At 37.7% G+C, this 18,310-nt stretch overlaps 2 protein-coding genes across 2 annotated transcripts in view; one reads left to right on the top strand and one right to left on the bottom strand.

The window, feature by feature from the left end:
* GFM1 (G elongation factor mitochondrial 1) overlaps window positions 1-18,310 on the top strand; it is a 45,720-nt gene that overhangs the window by 14,561 nt on the left and 12,849 nt on the right. The window contains exons 9-13 of the mRNA XM_042955641.1: window positions 2,945-3,082; window positions 5,103-5,204; window positions 6,831-6,887; window positions 9,802-9,939; window positions 10,822-10,904. Of these exons, the coding sequence (XP_042811575.1) occupies window positions 2,945-3,082; window positions 5,103-5,204; window positions 6,831-6,887; window positions 9,802-9,939; window positions 10,822-10,904 (518 nt within the window). The remainder of the gene's footprint in view (window positions 1-2,944; window positions 3,083-5,102; window positions 5,205-6,830; window positions 6,888-9,801; window positions 9,940-10,821; window positions 10,905-18,310) is intronic.
* On the bottom strand, window positions 10,936-16,983 carry LXN (latexin). Its single transcript, XM_042955642.1, has 6 exons — window positions 16,670-16,983; window positions 15,261-15,323; window positions 14,019-14,196; window positions 13,589-13,725; window positions 11,522-11,584; window positions 10,936-11,260 (listed from the first exon to the last, which is right to left on the bottom strand). The coding sequence occupies exons 1-6, from the start codon at window positions 16,796-16,798 to the stop codon at window positions 11,162-11,164; spliced, it is 669 nt and encodes a 222-aa protein (XP_042811576.1). The 5' UTR covers window positions 16,799-16,983; the 3' UTR covers window positions 10,936-11,161.

The raw sequence follows: 18,310 nt of genomic DNA, 5'->3' as shown, positions 1-18,310 counted from the left end.
TAGAAGGAAGTTACTGTACACAGCCCATGCTTAAGGGGGGAGGAATTATGCTCTACCCCCTTGAGGGAACAGTATCCACTGTCACTTATGTGGGTGTTGTCTTCTTTCCCCCATTTATATTTTTATTCAGTCATTCCTTTATATCAATATGGCCTCATCGATATTTATTGTGAGATACAGTGAATAGTATGTTATTTATTTTGTTGCCCAGGTTTGGCCATTGGAGCTCTTTCAGTTGCTCCTGTGTTCTTTCGAATACTTCCTGACTTTGTGGCACTATAGGATCCCCCATGCTTATCATGTGTACTCCCTGTCCCAGCTCTAGAATCAACCATCTCTCTAGGTGCTTTGGTTCTTTTTAATCAAGAATGATATTAGAAACCAAGATTTAAGTACGGGGGTGTACTTTTTGTTAGGGTGTCGTTGCTTCTATTCATATGTTGTAAGTGGAGAAAAAAGGTAGATAATTTCGAAGTGTTAAGAGTGGTTATTTCTGTAACGGGATTATATTTTGGAGGCGTTTTCTTAGTTTTCATTAAAAAATTTTTACAATACACTTCTTGTAAAAGAAAAAGATAATTTTAAATTAAAAAGTACAAATAACATTGCAGTGACAATTTTTATGTGTAAAGCTTTTAAAAATATATATATGTAAGAATGTCTTCTTAGGATTCCTAGAATGGTGATTACTGAATTAAAGGAATGAATGCTTTTTTGCCAGATTCCTGTCATACTCTCAGAGTAATGTATTATTTCAGTGCATCTTTATCAGCATTGAGTATTATTTATTTTAAGAATTTTTTTAAATGTTTATTTTTGAGAGAGAGAGAGTTTGGCTATTGTAGTTAATGCTGCTGTAAACATTGGGGTGCATGTACCCCTTTGACTCTGTACTTTTGTATTCTTTGGGTAAATACCAAATAGTGCAATTGCTGGATCATAGAGTAGTTCTATCTTTAACTTTTTGAGGAACCTCTATACTGTTCTCCAGAGTGGATACACCAGTTTGCATTCCCACCAATAGCACAAAAGGGTTCCACTCTGCATCCTTACCACCACCTGTTGTTTCTTGTCTTATTAATAAATTTCAGCCATTCTGACTGGTATGAGGTGATATCTCACTGTGGTTTTGATTTGTATTTCCCTGATGATGAATGATGTTGAGCATCTTTTCTTGTGTCAGCCATCTGGATGTCTTCTTTCGAAAAGTGTCTTTTCATGTCTTTTGCCCATTTCTTAACTGGGTTGTTTGTTTTTTAGGTGTTGTGTTTGATAGGTTCATTATAGATTTTGGATACTAAGCCTTTATCAGATATGTCATTGCAAATATCTTCTCCCATTCTGTTGGTTGCCTTTTAGTTTTGCTGATTGTTTCCTTGGCTGTGCAGAAGCTTTTTATTTTGATGAGGTCTCAGTAGTTCATGTTTGCTTTTGTTTCCCTTGTCTCCGGAGACATGTCTAGTAAGAAGTTGCTATAGCCAACGTCAAAAAGTTGCTGCCTGTGTTCTTTAGGATTTTGATGGCCTCCTGTCTCACATCTAGGTCTTTTCATCCGTTTTGAATTTGTTTTTGTGTCTGGTATGAGCAAGTGGTCCAGTTTCATTCTTCTGCATGTTGCTGTCTGGTTTTCCCAACACCATCTGTTGAAGAGACTGTCTTTTCTCCAGTGGTTATTCCTTTCTCTCCTTGTCGAAGATTAGTTGACCTTATAGTTGTGGGTCCATTTCTGGGTTCTCTGTTCTGTTCCATTGATCTATGTGTGTGTTTTTTTGCCAGGACCATACCATCTTGATGACATAGCATTTTAATGTAGCTTGAAATCCAGAATCATCATGCCTCCTGTTTTGTTTTTGTTAAAATTTCAGAATTGCCTTGGCTATTCAGGGTCTTTTGTGGTTCCATACAAATTTTAGAATTGTTTGTTCTAGCTGTGCAAAGAATGTTAGTGACATTTTAATAGTACTTCTGTACTTTTTAAGTTTGGAATATTTAATATATTTTTATATCAGTCGGGGTTAGCTTCTTATTGCCTTAATTCTTCAGAAATTTCTATTTTTATCCATTTATTCTTCTAAATGAATTTTAAAATCATTAATCAAATGTTTAAAAATTCCTCTTGGGAATTTTTTTGCTATTGTGTTAAACCTGTAAATTAGCATGGGAAGAATTGGCAACTTTTAAAGCATATCTAATTGGTTAGTGTTAAGATTGAGGAGGAATTGATCCTTGATTATTTTATATTCAGTTATTTTAAAGAATGCTTCTTTGTGGGCATCTGGGTGGCTCAGTTGGTTAAGCATCTGACTTTGGCTCAGGTTGTAATCTCACGGTTCATGAGTTCAAGCCCTGCTTTGGGTGACCCCCACTTCTCTCTCTCCTTTCCTCTCACCCTCTCTCCCTCTCTTTCTGTCCCTTGCTCAATTGTGCCCTCTCTCTCTCTCAAAAAAAAAAAAAAAAAAAAAATGCTTATTTGTATAGCTTTCCAGGTGCTTATCAAAGGTTTTCTAGGTGTATAGTACAGCTTTACCATTTCTGATAATATTTTTGCTCTTTCCAATATATATTGTCTTTCCAATAATTATAACTGATTTGTGTTTACATCTTAATTGTATTAAACTGAACTTACGAAATAATATTAGAAGGCAAAAGGATATTTCCTTATTACATATACAATTTAAAATTATTTTCTAATTTTTATTTCAGAAGAATCAGAAGTAATATCTTGGATTGTGATACCAAAAAGACCAGCAACAACCATTTAACTCATGTATATTCAAAGCTGATATTTTTAAGTATTTTATGGCAATAAACCAAAACACATATATAAAGTATACTACTAAAATTGATAGGGAATAATTGGAGGTTGTTGTGAAGTTTTTCTCCTAATTTTGATTCTTACATCTCTTTTTTCTTCTTTCTGCCCTTACCCAATCTTGACTTCTAGGCTGGGCGATTTGGACAGTTAACATATGTCCGCAATTATCAAGGAGAACTGAAGAAGGGTGACACCATCTGTAACACGCGGACGGGAAAGAAAGTGCGGGTGCAACGGCTGGTTCGCATGCACGCCGACATGATGGAGGCAAGTAGAGGTCCTTGTTGAGAGATCAGAAATATCGCGAATGCAATTCACATGAAATAGATCTTCCTTCTTGGTATGCTGAGTCCCACAAGAAAATCACTTCTACTTGAATGTGTTTTCCTAACTTCTTCCTTTTTACTTAGATATGCTATAATTCTTTTTTTTTTTTATTTTTTTTAACATTTATTTTTGAGAGAGAGAGAGTGTGAGCAGGGGAAGGGCAGAGATAGAGGGAGACACAGAATCTGAAGCAGGCTCCAGGCTCCGAGCTATCAGCACAGAGTCCACCCTGGGGCTTGAACTCATGAACTGTGAGATCATGACCTGAGCCGAAGTCAGACACTTAACCGACTGAGTCACTCAGGTGCCCCTGCTATAATTCTGATGTCGCACTTTGGTATGGGCTAAATTACTAGATGTTAAGGACACATTTTATGCCACTGTTTGTGATTAGCTGTATTTCCTCAATGGCCAAGGTTAAGGAGAAAGGACGATTAGTTCCCTAAGACTCAGAACACAAGATTCAGCACCTTTCTCAAGAACTGCCATCACAAAGAGTGTGTAATAGGTGTTAGGACAACGTAAGTGGTTTTCAGAGGCAATTGAGAGTAATTAGTTCATACACAGTGTCCAACATTTCAGGGAATTAACTTTCACAAGTATGGCCTGTGTGAAAGCCCTATTTAACCCTAGAGCTTTTTATTCCTATTATAGAACCAGCCCCCGCAGAAGGACCTTATTGGTGCTGAAATCCATCTGAAGATTTAGAGCCTCTCAAGATCTTATCTGGGAAATAAACTTTGGTTTATGGCTTGAATTTTTGAATTGGTTCTGAATCTATCCATGCCTTCTGTGGTCTTTTAGGATTAAGTCTTGGTAGAAATGCTAAGTGTGTGAAGTTGTCTCCTCCTCCTGCTCTTTCCCAAGTCACTTCTATTCCTAGAGAGGTTTATTTGTCAGCAAAAGCTTATGACATTCAGAAATTTGTGGTAACCATAACTTTGTCTCTCCTGGAAGGTGAGTGAGCAGTCTTTCAAAATTGGATGCAATTGCTGTTTTGTGAGATAGGCAGCAGGGGGCATTATAGAGGGATTGGTGATTGTCACAGCCGTTTGTTTTTATGGGCTGGCCAGAGGCTAGGAGATGTGTTTATCTGTGTAAATGTTAGACTCAGGCACACTTGCTCATTCACAGCCACAGCTGTTATGAATGAACTGTCAATATAAGTGGACAAAAACTAGGAAACTTAAGAGGCACCAGTGCTTTGTTCTTGATTTCCTGTGTTTACTTGACTGCTTGCATCTGTGAGAAATTAAAATTATTTTAAGTACATGAGCTGAATTCCCCTGCCTTTGTTTTCAAAACTTCCTTTGCAGTTTTTCCTCTTACGTCTTTGTCATACATATGTCATTGTTGGACTGTGGCAACATGTATAATATACATCCTTTTTTGTTTGTTTTTTTATTTATCTTGAGAGAGAGAGCATGCACGCACACAAGTGCAGTGGAGGGGTAGGGAGAGGGGGAGAGAGAGAGAGAGAGGAGAGAAGAGAGAGAAGTAGGCTGTATGCTGTCAGCGCAGAGCCCGATGCAAGGCTCGATCTCACGACCATGAGATCATGTCCTGAGCCAAAATCCAGAGTCAGACACTTAACCTACTGAGCCACCCAGGTGTAATACATCCTTTTTAATCCATAGAAATCACTTTAGAAGTGTGAGGCTCTGTGTACTATCACTACTACATATCCTCCAAATAATGATGCCATAGCTCTAAATGTCCATTTAAAGTAAAATCTTGTCAATCAAGATACGGTTTAAATAAAGGCCCTATTCAAGCTATATCTTGCTGTGGTTGATTGTTGGTATTGCACTGGTTCTATAATTCATTTTCTGTAGAATCCATGGTGAGATGCTGCCATACTTGTTTATGTACAATGTGTTTATTGTGTAATTACTTTTTAGTTACTATGTCCTGATTTGTATTACTTGCAAGCATTATTTTGTGTTATTTCTTTATTTAGGATGTTGAGGAAGTGTATGCTGGAGACATCTGTGCATTGTTTGGCATCGACTGTGCTAGCGGAGACACATTCACAAACAAAAATAATAGTGGCCTTTCTATGGTATGTCATTTCATTTCAAAGCTGTTTGTCATTTGAGTTTTAAAAGTCTTTGTTTTTATATAGTACATTTAGTACTTCAGAAAAAACAATCACAGAAGTTTTTATTTATTGCCACAGGCATCAGTAGATTTGTTGTGGGTGACTCTTTGGATGTCAGACAAATGCTCTTTGTAAGTTATCTGGTTTTTCTTAGTAAAATAATTCCACGGTCCTGTTAGGTTTAGCATGGAGGGAGAACTCTTCACTAGATACACCGGGACTGTGTAGTGCCGATTCCTCTGCTCTTAAGATCTGCCTCCCCATAGGGGATTCCCTTCTAATTCCTGTTGCCATAATCAGGCCGGTCCCAGTGGAGTGCCCCTTACTTACTAATCTAGCAGCCAGAGTGGACCCTTGCCTCAGTCCCCCCAGAGAACTGGAACATGTAGACTAGGGGATAACAGAGTAGAACCCTGCTTGAAGGAGAGGTGCAACTAAACAGTCTTACTGCAGACAGGCTGCCCTGTGGAACTCAATGGCTTTTCATCGCTGAAGGATCCCAAAGGAAAGAGCATGCTTGAGTAGTTCCTGCCTGTGAATCCCCTTCACTCATTTCCCTTTTTTGCGCCTGTAGGAGAGCAGGCTCTCTGACAGTAAAATCATCTGTTCAAGCTGAATTCAGTAAAGAAAGAATAGGAATACACAGGGGGATAGGAATTTGCAGTGAAGGAATTTATAGTGGGTTCTTTACATAAGAACTGGTCTATCCCTAATAGATGAGCACTATAATAGTTCCTGTATTATGTGACTCAGTCATAATTTTATAATTTAGTTTTTCTGTATAAAATAAATATTCTCTAATATCTATGGTTTTACATTTTGACTTAAGATACTACAAAAAAATCAAAATCTGTACAGGTTTTGGGGGGAATCTAGAGAAGAGGCATGTTTTGTAAACAAATATTATTGATAAGGCCTTCTCTAAATATTTGTCACTAATAATATGAGGGACTGGAGGTTGTGGGAAGTGCTTAGGCTTTGAAGCAAATAGACCTTGATTAGAGTCTCACCTTTGCCCTATACTCCTTACTGACTCTTGGCCAAGTTATTTTGTCTTCTTTCCAAGCCCTTAATAATTTAATTTGTAAAATGGGGATAATAACATCTGCTTGTCAGAGTTGTGATTGATTGAATGAGGTATCATACGTATAAAGAATCTAGTGCCCTTTCTCTGTTTTATCAGTGGTCATGGTATATTTTGATTAAATAAAGTAACTTATCAAAAGATGGCAACAGTACATGTAGCCACTAGCCAATAAGAAATTCCACATCTTGGCATTGGGTTCATTATGATTATGTTTAAACTGAATGTGTCAGTAAACTTAGAGGTCTTAAACAGTTAATAAATAATTTATTTTTGTTATTTGGGGAGGGAGGAGATAATGTAAATGTGTGCATTTATTAATGTATTATATTGATACATTTAATATGAAACAGACCACACTATATATCACACTATATATCGTCTAGCCTAAACATGTTGACTAGTATTTATACTTTTGTAAGTAGCACATTAAAATTAATTCATTCCTGGACCAAACAGTACTGTATTTGAATTCTTCTCTGTTCTTTTAAAAAATATTTTAGGAGTCAATTCATGTTCCTGATCCTGTCATTTCAATAGCAATGAAGCCTTCTAACAAGGTAGGAGATGGGTGTCAAACTCAGTATATCACAGTAAAAACTTGAGCTCACAATGCATATAGTATCTTATGATAACCAGCAATCTCATGGTCTCTATTTCTTCTTTTGGTATTGAGATTACCTTTTTTTTTTTTTTTTAATGTTTATTTATTTTGAGAGAGAGCATGCATGCATAAGCAGGGGAGGGGCAGAGAGAGAGAACTCCAAGCAGGCTCCACACTGTCAGTGCAAAGCCCGACTCAGGGCTCAATCCCAGGAACCCACAAGATCATGACCTAAGCTGAAATCAAGAGCTGGACGCTTAACCGACTGAGCCACCCAGGCGCCCCGAGATCACCTTTTAAAACTACCAGTCTGGGGGCATATGGGTGGCTCAGTTGCTTAAGGGTCTGACTCTTGGTTTCGGCTCAGGTCATGCATGATCTTGTGGCGTCGTGGGTTTGAGCCCCACATCAGGCTCTATACTGGAAGTGTGGAATCTGCTTGAGATTCTTTCCCCCCCTCTTTCTGCCCCTTTCCCACTTGCTTGCTCACTCTCTCTCTCTCTGAAAATAAATAAATAAACTTAAAAAAAAAAACAACCAGTCTGTTGGTAGTAATTACTTTTCACACTATATCTGAAAAAATTGGTGGTATTAAAATTGGTACGAGACTGTGCTTTCCAACTCTTTACAGTATCACTAGCTCCAAAGTAATAAGAATATTTTCCTAGATTCACATCATAAAGGAATGAAAAGGGGAAACAGGGACATTTGTCTTAAGTTGTAGTAAAACCCCACTGAAGTACATTAGATTACTGTATAGAATAATTGCCTCATGGATTATAATACATCTCTGGATTTGTGGTAGTTAGGAAGTACATGTCTGGTTATAATGTGGAAAGCCTAAAACAAGACTGTTTTTCTTTCTATGATTGGACTTGATGTCATTTGCTTTTTATGTAACCAGAATTGCTTGAATAGGTTTAATTTGCATTGCTGTCATAACTGAGTCTTAAAGTTGCTTTGACATTCATAATAGTCATGTTAATATCGTAAATTGAAGTGAATTCATTCATGCATTGAGTGAACATTTTATGACCTCTTGTCATTTGGGAGCTATTGTTTACAGAACATACTCTGGTTTATTGTCTTGTGAATACATTAACAGGTACTACTTCCTCTTTTTTGAGGAAATGAGATTTTCCAGACCCTTCTCGATACAGAAAAGAGGATGTTGAGGGAGTAAGAAACATTAAATCCTTCCATATCAGAAATTTGAGAAAAGGCAAACCTTGCATCTTACCACACAGTGAAATGCCACAGTTCTAGGTACTTTGCAAAATTGTTTGCTTTTCCCTTCAGAACGTTCAGGGACAGAAGTTAATGATACTATGCTTCTTCATTCCTAATTTAGAGTCTATGTAAGGTATTTAACTGTTGATAGTTCACAACAGTGGAGGGAAATCAAAGGCATCAGTATCTAAAAGGTTTTTTGGTGTCTTAGGGCCATCTGCTTGCTGGAGTAAAGTCAAATTTAATTCAAATAATGAAGTCACTGCATAAAGCTGTGAATCTCGATAGTGGGGCAGGGATGATTTTCTAGTAAGTTGAAAATACATAGTGTAGCGAAAAGGCAAGAGACTTCAGAGATCGACTGACCCAGGATTCAGTCCCAGCTTTGCCATGCACTAGCTCTGTGGCCTTGAGCAAGTCACTTCACCTTTCTACACCTAGTTTCCTCACCTGTGAAATGTGGATAATTCTGTCTTGCAGCATTGTAGTGAGGAACATACACAGAGCATACACATATAGAATGATTCCATGCACATGTGATAGCTGTTAAATACTGGTGATCCAGGGTGTGTTAGTTTCCTATTGCTGCTAAGAAAGTACCACAAACTTGGTGGCTTAAAATAACACAAGTATATTCTTTTACAGTGTTAGAAATCTGAGGTAGTTCTTAATTGGCTAAAATCAAGGTATTGACAGAGCTGTTTTCCTTTCTGGAGGCTCCAGGGGACATTTTATTTTTAGCTAACTCAGATTGTTGGCAAAATCCAGCTCTTTGTGGCTGTTAGAACTGGGGTCCCCATTTCCCAGATGACGGTCACTAGAGGCTGCCCATCTTCCTGGGCTTATGTCTTGTCTTCAATGCTGTCAACCATGAAATGAGTCCCTTTTGTGCTTCAAATGTCTTCTGCCTCTTCTTCACTCATTCTGTCTCCCTGACTTAACCTTCTGTACTCCTCTTCCTTTTTAAAGATTCTTCAGATTCTTCATGGTAATTTCCCCATCTCAGTGTCTGTAACCTTAATCATATCTGTAAAGTCCCCTTCACCTCATAAAGTAAATTCACAGGTTTGGGAGGATTAGGGCATATCCTTAGAGGACCATTATTCTGCTTACCATGTATGGAATTACATCTAAGAAGAATAAAGGCACATCCAGCCACATCCAAGCAGGTTGTTTTGAAAGGGGGAAGTCCCACAGTGGCATTTGCCTTATTCTTGGTCTTAACTGTTCTGCTTGAAGCTACAGTCAAGTCTTGGTAAATATACTGATTCCTTTGATTGTGTATAGGATTTCTAAAATGTAACAGTAACATAGGTTCTTCTTTCCCCTTCATGGGCAGTTTTCCCCACAAGTGGATAGTTTCTGTATATCTGAGAATAGGAAAGGGCATAGGTAAGTCTTGGACTCTTGTTTTCTATCTTGTTATAGAAAGAATTCTATCAGCCAGCCATTCACTGCTGTCTTGACTGTGTGGTGTCCAAGCTCAAATAAATATTGAAAGGGTATGGCCTAGGAGCTAGGTGGGGATCATTGTTATTTCCTAGCTGTTAATGTATTTGATTTCATTCAGTAAAGTTCTTTCAACAGTCCTATTGCTTATCATGCTTAGTAAAATGTGTAATGACTTTCTGTTTTTAAAGAATGATCTGGAAAAATTTTCAAAAGGTATTAGCAGGTTTACAAGAGAAGACCCTACATTTAAAGTCCACTTCGACACTGAGAGCAAAGAGACAATCGTATCTGGAATGGGGGAATTACACCTGGAAATCTATGCTCAGGTAATGAATAACAAGAAAATTAACTTAAATTCATTGTATTTATGTTTCTGTTTTGTTACAAGTCAATAGTTCTCAGTCTAATGACTGTAAACTAATAGTAGTTCTTCAGACTTCATTCTGGTTTCTATCCAGATGTGGCATACTGTGTTACAAATGTTACTATGTGTTACAAGTTAATTCTTTTTGATTTCTGAATCCTTTTATTTGTAAAATATTGCAGACTGCTAGAATCAAGGCTCAGTATTTGCGATAAGACCATCCATCCATTCCCTATGTCATTGTTAGTTGGGTCAGGTAAATTCTGGACCCAGCCTTAGGGAGACCTCCTGTTGGGAGAGACCTGCTGAGGAAGTTGGCCCATCAGTATCCACTCTTCAGGCCATTTCTTGCCTGTTTTCTTTTCAAGTTAGTGCTTGAAGATCATTAGAATATAGATAATAGAGTAGATGGGCCATATTTTCCTAGGAAAGTTCTTCTGTATCTGTGAATGAAAACAAAAGCTGTATGCCTTACGATTAAAAATTCTGGTTGTGATCACATTTTAGAAGTTAAGACAGTAGAAAACTGACAACATTCCAGTGAATATGTAATAGTATAGAAAAAAGGTGTGAAGTTTTAGTGGATAGATTAGAGGTAAGGGTAAGTTCATGAGTCTTAAGTAGAATTCATTTACATAAAATCTTTAAAAGCAGTTTGTATTACTTAATATCATGTCTCTAACCTTTCTAAGATACTTAAGTGATTTAAAGTTTGTCTTTTTTTTTTTTTTTATCTATTATGTTTAGACAAGTGCTTCAGAGGTAGTTAAGATTCTTAAGATTGTTCTTCTTTCAGTTTATTTTTTTAAACATACCAAAATATTATCTCCCCTGTTCTTTTTAGAGGATGGAAAGAGAATATGGCTGTCCTTGTGTCACAGGAAAGCCAAAGGTTGCTTTCAGGGAGACCATTACTGCCCCCGTCCCGTAAGTATGCAACACAAACGTACTAGGAGACTGGGACTGAAGCTTTTTATTATGGGATATACATACCACTATTAGTATTGGGACACTTTTACATCATGACACCGTTACAGAATCTGTATAGTTCTATACTGTAATGAAGACATTTATACAGAGTGACAGCTTTGCAATTTGGCCCCATAAGCTAGGGATCCATGAAGATATGGAATACACAGCATTTATAAGCATGTTGACACTTCATCCAGCGTTAGGATCTTCATTTATTCCAGTTGTGCTTCCTTTGGCAGACGGCTGTTATGCTTTACTTTAGTACCGTATTGTGGATGCCAGAGAACTTGCATTTGCCAAGGAATAATCTCCTGCAAGTAAAGGAAACTAACGCTGTGATAAAATTCAGAAAACATTTAAGAAAACAGTGTTGGGTTTATAGGACAAAATAGTCTTTACAAAGAACAGCATAAAAGAAGTTAAATGGCTACCAGTATAATATACTTCAGCCTGGTATCTATTTTAATTTACATGAATTCTTACTTAGAGTCAGAATTATGACTTAGGCATATGCTGTGGCTACAAGTCTCCGTTTTCAAAGTCCCATCAGATAAAGGTAATAGGTACTTTACCTGAGATGCAATGTCATGAAGTAGAATGGTGTAGTCGAATTCAATGAAGTCATCATTTCTTTGCTATCATAAAAAATAAAAACCTGGTGTTTGAAACTTCATATCTTTGGCAGAAATGATATGTTCATTTTAAAATTGAGCTTTCATTACTAGATGATTATAATACTTGCATTTAATAAGTAAAAATTAAAAAATTGAATGTTATAATTTACTTAGCCTGATCAGATAAACTGTGTTCTTATAAAGTAAGTTTTATTTCAACCTACATTTTAAAATCATGATTTTCCACCTGGTACTCTAAAAGTTGTGTACCCTTGGGGTGCCTGGGTGGCTCAGTCTTTTCAGCAGACGACGCCTGATGGTTCGGTTCATGATCTCATGGTTCGTGAGTTCAAGCCCCGTGTCAGGCTCCGCCCTGGCAGTGTGAAGCCTGCTTGGGATTCTTTTGCTCACTATCTCTCTGCTCCTCCCTCACTCACACACACTCTCTCACAGAATAAATAAATGAATTTCGTGTACCCTTTTTAGGTTCTGGGCTGCGGTAGCTGCTTTAGAGTATTATGATTAAAGAGCGTCATTTAAGATTCCTTAATGTTTCCATTATGCAGAAAAGCATTATTTAAGGGATAAACTACTGGAATGAGTGTTTACATTAAAGGAAACCAATTTTATAATAGAAATTTTCTTTTTAAAAATTGAGAATAGTGAAACTTAATGAATGTAGTTATCTGGTTTTATAATTAAAGCTTTGTGCTGCTTATTGCTTTGGACACACAAAGTATTTATACCATGTACACCATATACACAGAAATACTGCATCCACAGACTTTAAACTACATTCACCAGAGATTTGCTGTACAAGGTTCTTGGCTTATCATCAATGTATTGAAACAAACCCTAGCCTCCGAGGGACATCACGAGCTGCTGTGGCTCCTTTGGTTAACAGGGATTATAAATGTGCAATAAACCTTTCTGCTGAAATTTTAGTTAATGCTTTAAAACTTGGATGAACGGTTACAGGAGTTTTCTTTCATAAAACTACTAGTACTGTCTTGTGTATATTTTGCTACAAAAACATGCCTTGAAAACCATGATTATGACTGTATAATTTCTGTAACCTGGACCTGTTACTCAATTATTTGAGGCCTCAGTACCCCTACAGGAATGTTGTAACCAAAGTTGATATCTACAGAAGTGCATTAGAAAAAGGCTGTTTCTGAAAATGTTGTTGTAGATTTGTTAGGGATTTGGCATCATGTTGTGACAACTGTGATAGGGTGTTCTGCCCCCCAGTGCCCGTAGATATCATGTGGTTACAAAAGCCTGTGGAGCAAAGGTGCTCCAGTTGCCTTGTAGTTTGTTACCAGCAAGCCAAAACAAGTCATGTGGAAAGTCCTTTTCACTGACAGAGCTCAGACTGTTTGTTGTGGTTTCTTTGTACTGTTTTTCTTTATATCTTTTACATACCAACAGTTGACTTTTTAACCTCTTAATAAGGCTAAAATGTAAAGCTGACTTTATCTCCTTAAAGTCTAAAAAGAGGCAGTTCTTAATAGTCCTATCAGACTTGGAACACCAGGCTATCAACAAGAAACGGAGGTTGTAGATTATGGCTAAAGGGGTTATAACAGAAACTTATATACAGCAAGCCTCACAAAGATTAAGATGGTAATATTTTTGTTCCGGCTGATCCCTGGGGCAAAAAAACGCCAGCATGTCTCTGAGTAACACTGGCACCACCGTTTCAATAGAGGAGGAAAACAGAGGTAGTTTCAGTATTGCATACCTATAGAAATTTGAACACAAAATTTAGATTGCCAAAGATACAATGTTTTAAGCTGAGCACAAGAACTGAATGCTGTACTGCCTATAACTCAATATTTCACTCTCTTGGAAACTGCAGCTTCACTGTTTTTAGCCTTGGTTGTAAGTCTCATTCCTTCAAAATAACAGGCTCACTATTTTTAATATAAAATGACTAAAGGAACACTGTTTATCCAATTATAAATCATCACACTTTCTGTAAAATGAACTTTGTTAATAGTATATGTTATACAAATCACTTACCACTTGCTTGACAGTTTGTATTTTTACCATTTTATACCATGTGTTTTCAGTAGAATTCTGCCATATTATATAACCACAGGCAACCCAGGCTAAATGTCGAACTGGCTTCATTTCTGGAGATACATTTCCAAAACTGTCTGGGGAGGGAAACATTTATATGATAAATGGAATTACTTTATATATGCAGTATTAACCTTTAAGAAAATCTAAATCTAAGTCATGTCTTTGTTTCCTTCAAATGTGTACAGAATATAATTTAAGCCCTGGATCTACAAAGTTGCAAGGCCCTTTTTTGTTGAATTAGATTGGTAATGAATATTTTTGCAAAGGCCAGTCTATTTCCAACATAATGTTAACATCTAACAGTTTTGAGGATAATTAATACTGATCTTAAAGTTGAAAGGAAATTTTCCATGCCATATTTATATACCTGGAATATTTTGTGCTTCAAGTGGTTCCTTCATAGACTTGAGTCTTTGATAAAATGTGTTATCTTCTTTATCTGGGTTCTTTCCAATTTCTCCTTCAAAAGTGAAGTTGACTTCTGGTGCAGTATCTTGTCCCGTTAGAGGGTAAAGTACTTCAGCTGTACAGTTCAGTGTAACTTGCTGTTTGAAACATTTTGCAAAATATCTTTACATGTAGAAGGCCATCCATCACTAGCTGTCATTCTTGAGGTACAACATTAAAAGTGTTGGCCTTCTAATGGTGTTTGAAACTTCAGAGTGTCTATTACAGAGGTATCTAATTGGGTGTGGCCTACAGTTTTCTTAAAGATATCTAAAATAGATAACTTATTTTGTAACTTACAGGGTTTCATAATCTTATAAGTTCTTCTTAAAACTTTAACTATTTCAGTATTAATGGGGTGTCCACTTGGAAGGCTAGATTTTAGTCTGATTTTATATACTACCTCTAGCCTTTGGTTACTTTTTAAGTCTTTCTGTTACTCCACTCTCTGCTTCTGAAATAACAGAAATATTCTCAAACCCAGATATAGTAATCTTATCTACATATAAAGTTAGAAAATGTAGCATTGGTTCTGCTTTGAAAGATGGCTGTCTAGCAGCTTAGATGTCTTTTAATAAATCTCATGTTAGCCTGTATCTCTTCTGAATTATGCTCAATAAAAGGGCAAGCTTTTATAAAATTTCAAGATGGTCATGTTACAAATTGCAGTTCCTTTCTTTTAAGTTTGTCTCACTGATTATTTGGCAGGAATGTATTTTTTTAAAATTTCCTTGCCCCATTACTGAAAGATTCTTATCTGACATGGTGGTATCATTTGGTCATTTTATTGCTCATAAATATCTTTCAAATAAATCCAAAACAGAATGAGAAAGGCAGACATATAAGAAAGTGATAATGACTGGAGAGTAAATTACTTCACTTGTTCATATTAGGCATAAGTTCAGACTGTCCTATGAGTATATAACATTTTTTAAGGGAATTTATTTGAACTGAAATGTGTAGAGTCTTTGCTAACTAGCTCAATAGAATTACCTCATGTATCTCAATATATTTTAAAAAGCATAAAATCTGACCTATGCATAGTCATTATTTTTTTCAAGGCAGGGATTTCACAACAACTTAATACGATTTTATCAGCAAAGGTGATCTAAAATATTTCTAGAATCAAATTTTATTTAATAATAAAGGACATTTCACTTACTTTTTGGATAATTTCTTCCACAGAAAATTTAAGGCAATACTTATGTCCTCTTCCTGGAATATCCTATTAAGAAAACGTGATGAGTTATTACAACAGTAACTCAGTTCTTTGTATTGTTGGAAGAATACACTCTCATTTGGTTGGGGGCAGAGGGCTGACTGGCGGGGGTAAATGATCAAAGCCTTAGACCTTGAAAAAGGCATGTCACCATGTATAGAACTTCAGATTCAGGAAGTCCTCTATCAGGTTTATTTTGGATGAGAACAGAGAGGGGATTAAAAAAAAAAAAAAAAAAAAAAAAAATATATATATATATATATATATATATATATATATATATATATATATATATATACAGGTTATAATTCACTTTTAATCATCAGAGGACTTCAGCCTCTGGATCTGTGATCCTAAATTCTCTACAAAAGAAATTGTGAAACATCTTTTGATTCTAAGACGAAAAACAGGATATACCAAAGAAAAGGTTTTCAGAAAGCCCTGTGTACCTTCCAAATCGTGTTCAATGAAGGTGAAATCCATTTTGGGGCAGATTACTGCAAAGTGGCTAGAGATGTTAAGTATTATTTTTACTTACACATTAGTGGACCTACAAAATGAAACTTTAGCAAGTAAGACAAATGTTTAGGTATTTCACTTTTGAATCAAAGATACAATTAAGAGTTTATACCTCATTATCTGGTGCAGTTTTGAAGTAACATCTACTCCCTGTCAGCTCTTATAGCCTATTAGTTGTATTTTATATCAGATAACTAAGCTTTTAGTAAAATGGAAACAAGGCTGGTTAGTGGTAACTTTGGCCGTAAGCATTTAATGTAACCCTTTGCCAGAGGGAGCACATCTTTTACAGCAGTCAGTGGCAGTGGTGTTTGGGTAATTAAAGAAACGCTTCAGCCCAGAATGCTTTTCTCTGACTTTGGTTGTCGGTTTCTCTTGCTTTTGCTTCCCCTTCATTTCGGTCAAAGGGTCTGGTAAGGATTGTTCTTAAATTTTAGGCAAAGAAGAATCGTTTGGAAGACGAGTTTTTGTTCAGATTAGCGTAGTAGATGAGAAACACAGTAGCAGTTTTAAGGTTCTTTTGAATGGTTCCTACAGGTTTCACTCTGTAAAGGGTAAAATGCCGCCCCACATTTAGAACATTTTCCCATTTCTTTGTAATAGTGCCTATTAAAAAACGGCCTCTGCCTTGCCAAGAAAAAAACAAACCGCCCTCACTGCCCTGGAGTGGCAACTATCTCCAGAACTGTTAACTTCCCTAGACTTGCCCAGTCCCCAAACGGGCAAGGGTGAAGTGGAAGGGAAGTCGCACGAAGAAAGAGGCTGAGACCCTCCGGAGTGGAGGGAAAGCGAGTAGGTGCGGGCCCCCGCCCGCTGCCGTCTGCTGGACTCACCTCCATGCTGGCTTGTTTGATAGTCTGCACCATAAACACCTTGTGGGGGGTCCCCTGCTGGTAGTTGATGCAATTCTCCGCCACCGAGGCCGCCCTGGAGGCCGGGAAGTGGGTCGGGGGGATTTCCATTCTTGGTGAGCGGCGGGCGGGTGAATGCACCGAGGCTCTGAGGCTCTAGCTTAAGGGACGGGACCCAACCGGTGCACAGAACCGGGGCTTCGCTGGTCCAGGCTCCTGCCGGGTAGCTGAGGTGGAAGAGTCGGCACGCCTGGTTCGGGCTGGGTGTGGGCAGGCTCGCCAGCTCCTACCGCCCCCCCCCCCCCAAGCCCCCCCCTTTCCTCCTTCCCTCCTTCCGATTCGGGAAGCTGCCGCGGGGCGCTGGCTCCTGCGGCACCGCCCTTTTGCTGCCCACGTTTACTCGCTGGTTCCGGCCAGGGCGAGGGTCCTGGCCTCCTTTCCGGCTGGAGGGGGTGGAGGTGTGGGGAGGTGGGTTAGGTTGGCAGGGACGTCTTCCTTTCATTCACCTTTACTGAAGTTCCAGGAGGGCTTTTCTATCCTTTTCCTTTATGGAGCGCCTCTGGGGATTCCGTTTTCCTCTCCATGGAAGAAGTATGGTTGCTTCACAGCCTGGAGCACACCTTCCTTGTGTGCAAAGGGACAAAGTGCAAAGGAGCTCTAGGTAGTGAGTTCATTACTACTTTCTTCTTCCCATTCTGAGAGTCCAAGAGCCGGCTGTGTTTAATCCCCCCTTTCTGTGGGGTTTGCACCAATGCTGCCCAATCAGGGTATGAGAAACTGCAAACCATAGTATTAATGGGGATCAGGAGAAAAAAAAAATACACCCGCACCCCTCTCTCCCTTACTAACCTTAGAAAAATGAGGTTTTGCTATAAACCATGCTTCTTACTTTATTAATCACTTTGAAAATTTTACTTTAAGAATTAAAGCATAGGGGCACCTGGGTGGCTCAGTCGGTTAAGTCAGACTCCTGGTTTCTGGTCAGGTCATGATCTCACCTCACCATTTGTGAATTTGAGCCCTCATAGGGCTCTGTGCTAACAGTGCAGAGCCTGCTTTGGATTCTGTCTCTCCCTCTCTGCCCCTCCCCTGTTCGCTTGCTTGCTCTCTCAAAAAAAAAAATTTTTTTTTTAAGAATTAAAACATACTTAACTTAAAGCACTGCACTGAAGTAATTTCTAACAAAGGCAAGAGTTTTTAAAGCTGCTTAAGCAAGCACAAACTTTCAGTAGACAGTGCATTTTCATTCTCCAGTTTTCTTAATTACCTTCTTGTTTTAGTTTTCAAGGGCCTGGATGTTGTTTGGATTTGCTCTAGATCAAGAAGTTAAGGTTCCTTTTTATCTGTATGGCCAAACCTTCACTTTAGCTTGTTGGCTTGGAAATAAAGATTCTTTGCTTTTTTCCTCAAAATAGATTTTTGAAGATTCTTTGGGTAATCATATATGTTGTGGCACTTTTAAAAATAAGTTTAAAAATGTATTTGTAATGTATTGTCTTCCTCAAATACCCTCTTTAATTTACTAATAAAGTCCTTATTTGGAGTAAGTATATATTTTTAAAAACGTAAGGAGTGAGGCATTTCTGTCTTTTCTAGTTATATTAGCCAATAGCTGTCAAGTAA

The sequence above is a fragment of the Panthera leo genome, chromosome C2 (genome assembly GCF_018350215.1).
Source record: "Panthera leo isolate Ple1 chromosome C2, P.leo_Ple1_pat1.1, whole genome shotgun sequence".
Taxonomy (NCBI): domain Eukaryota; kingdom Metazoa; phylum Chordata; class Mammalia; order Carnivora; family Felidae; genus Panthera; species Panthera leo.
The sequence above is the reverse complement of the archived record's forward strand: the minus strand, read 5'-3'. Positions and strand labels throughout refer to the sequence as shown.

Excerpts from the sequence above, each read along its gene's own strand:
- LXN (XM_042955642.1), bottom strand. The coding sequence starts at position 16,798 with ATGGAAATCCCCCCGACCCACTTCCCGGCCTCCAGGGCGGCCTCGGTG. Across the intron at positions 15,324-16,669 it reads TCAAACAAGCCAGCATGGAG|GATATTCCAGGAAGAGGACA; the intron begins GTGAGTCCAGCA and ends TTTTCTTAATAG. Across the intron at positions 11,585-13,588 it reads TACAAACTGTCAAGCAAGTG|CAAAGAAATGATGACTTCAT; the intron begins GTAAGTGATTTG and ends TTTTTATGATAG.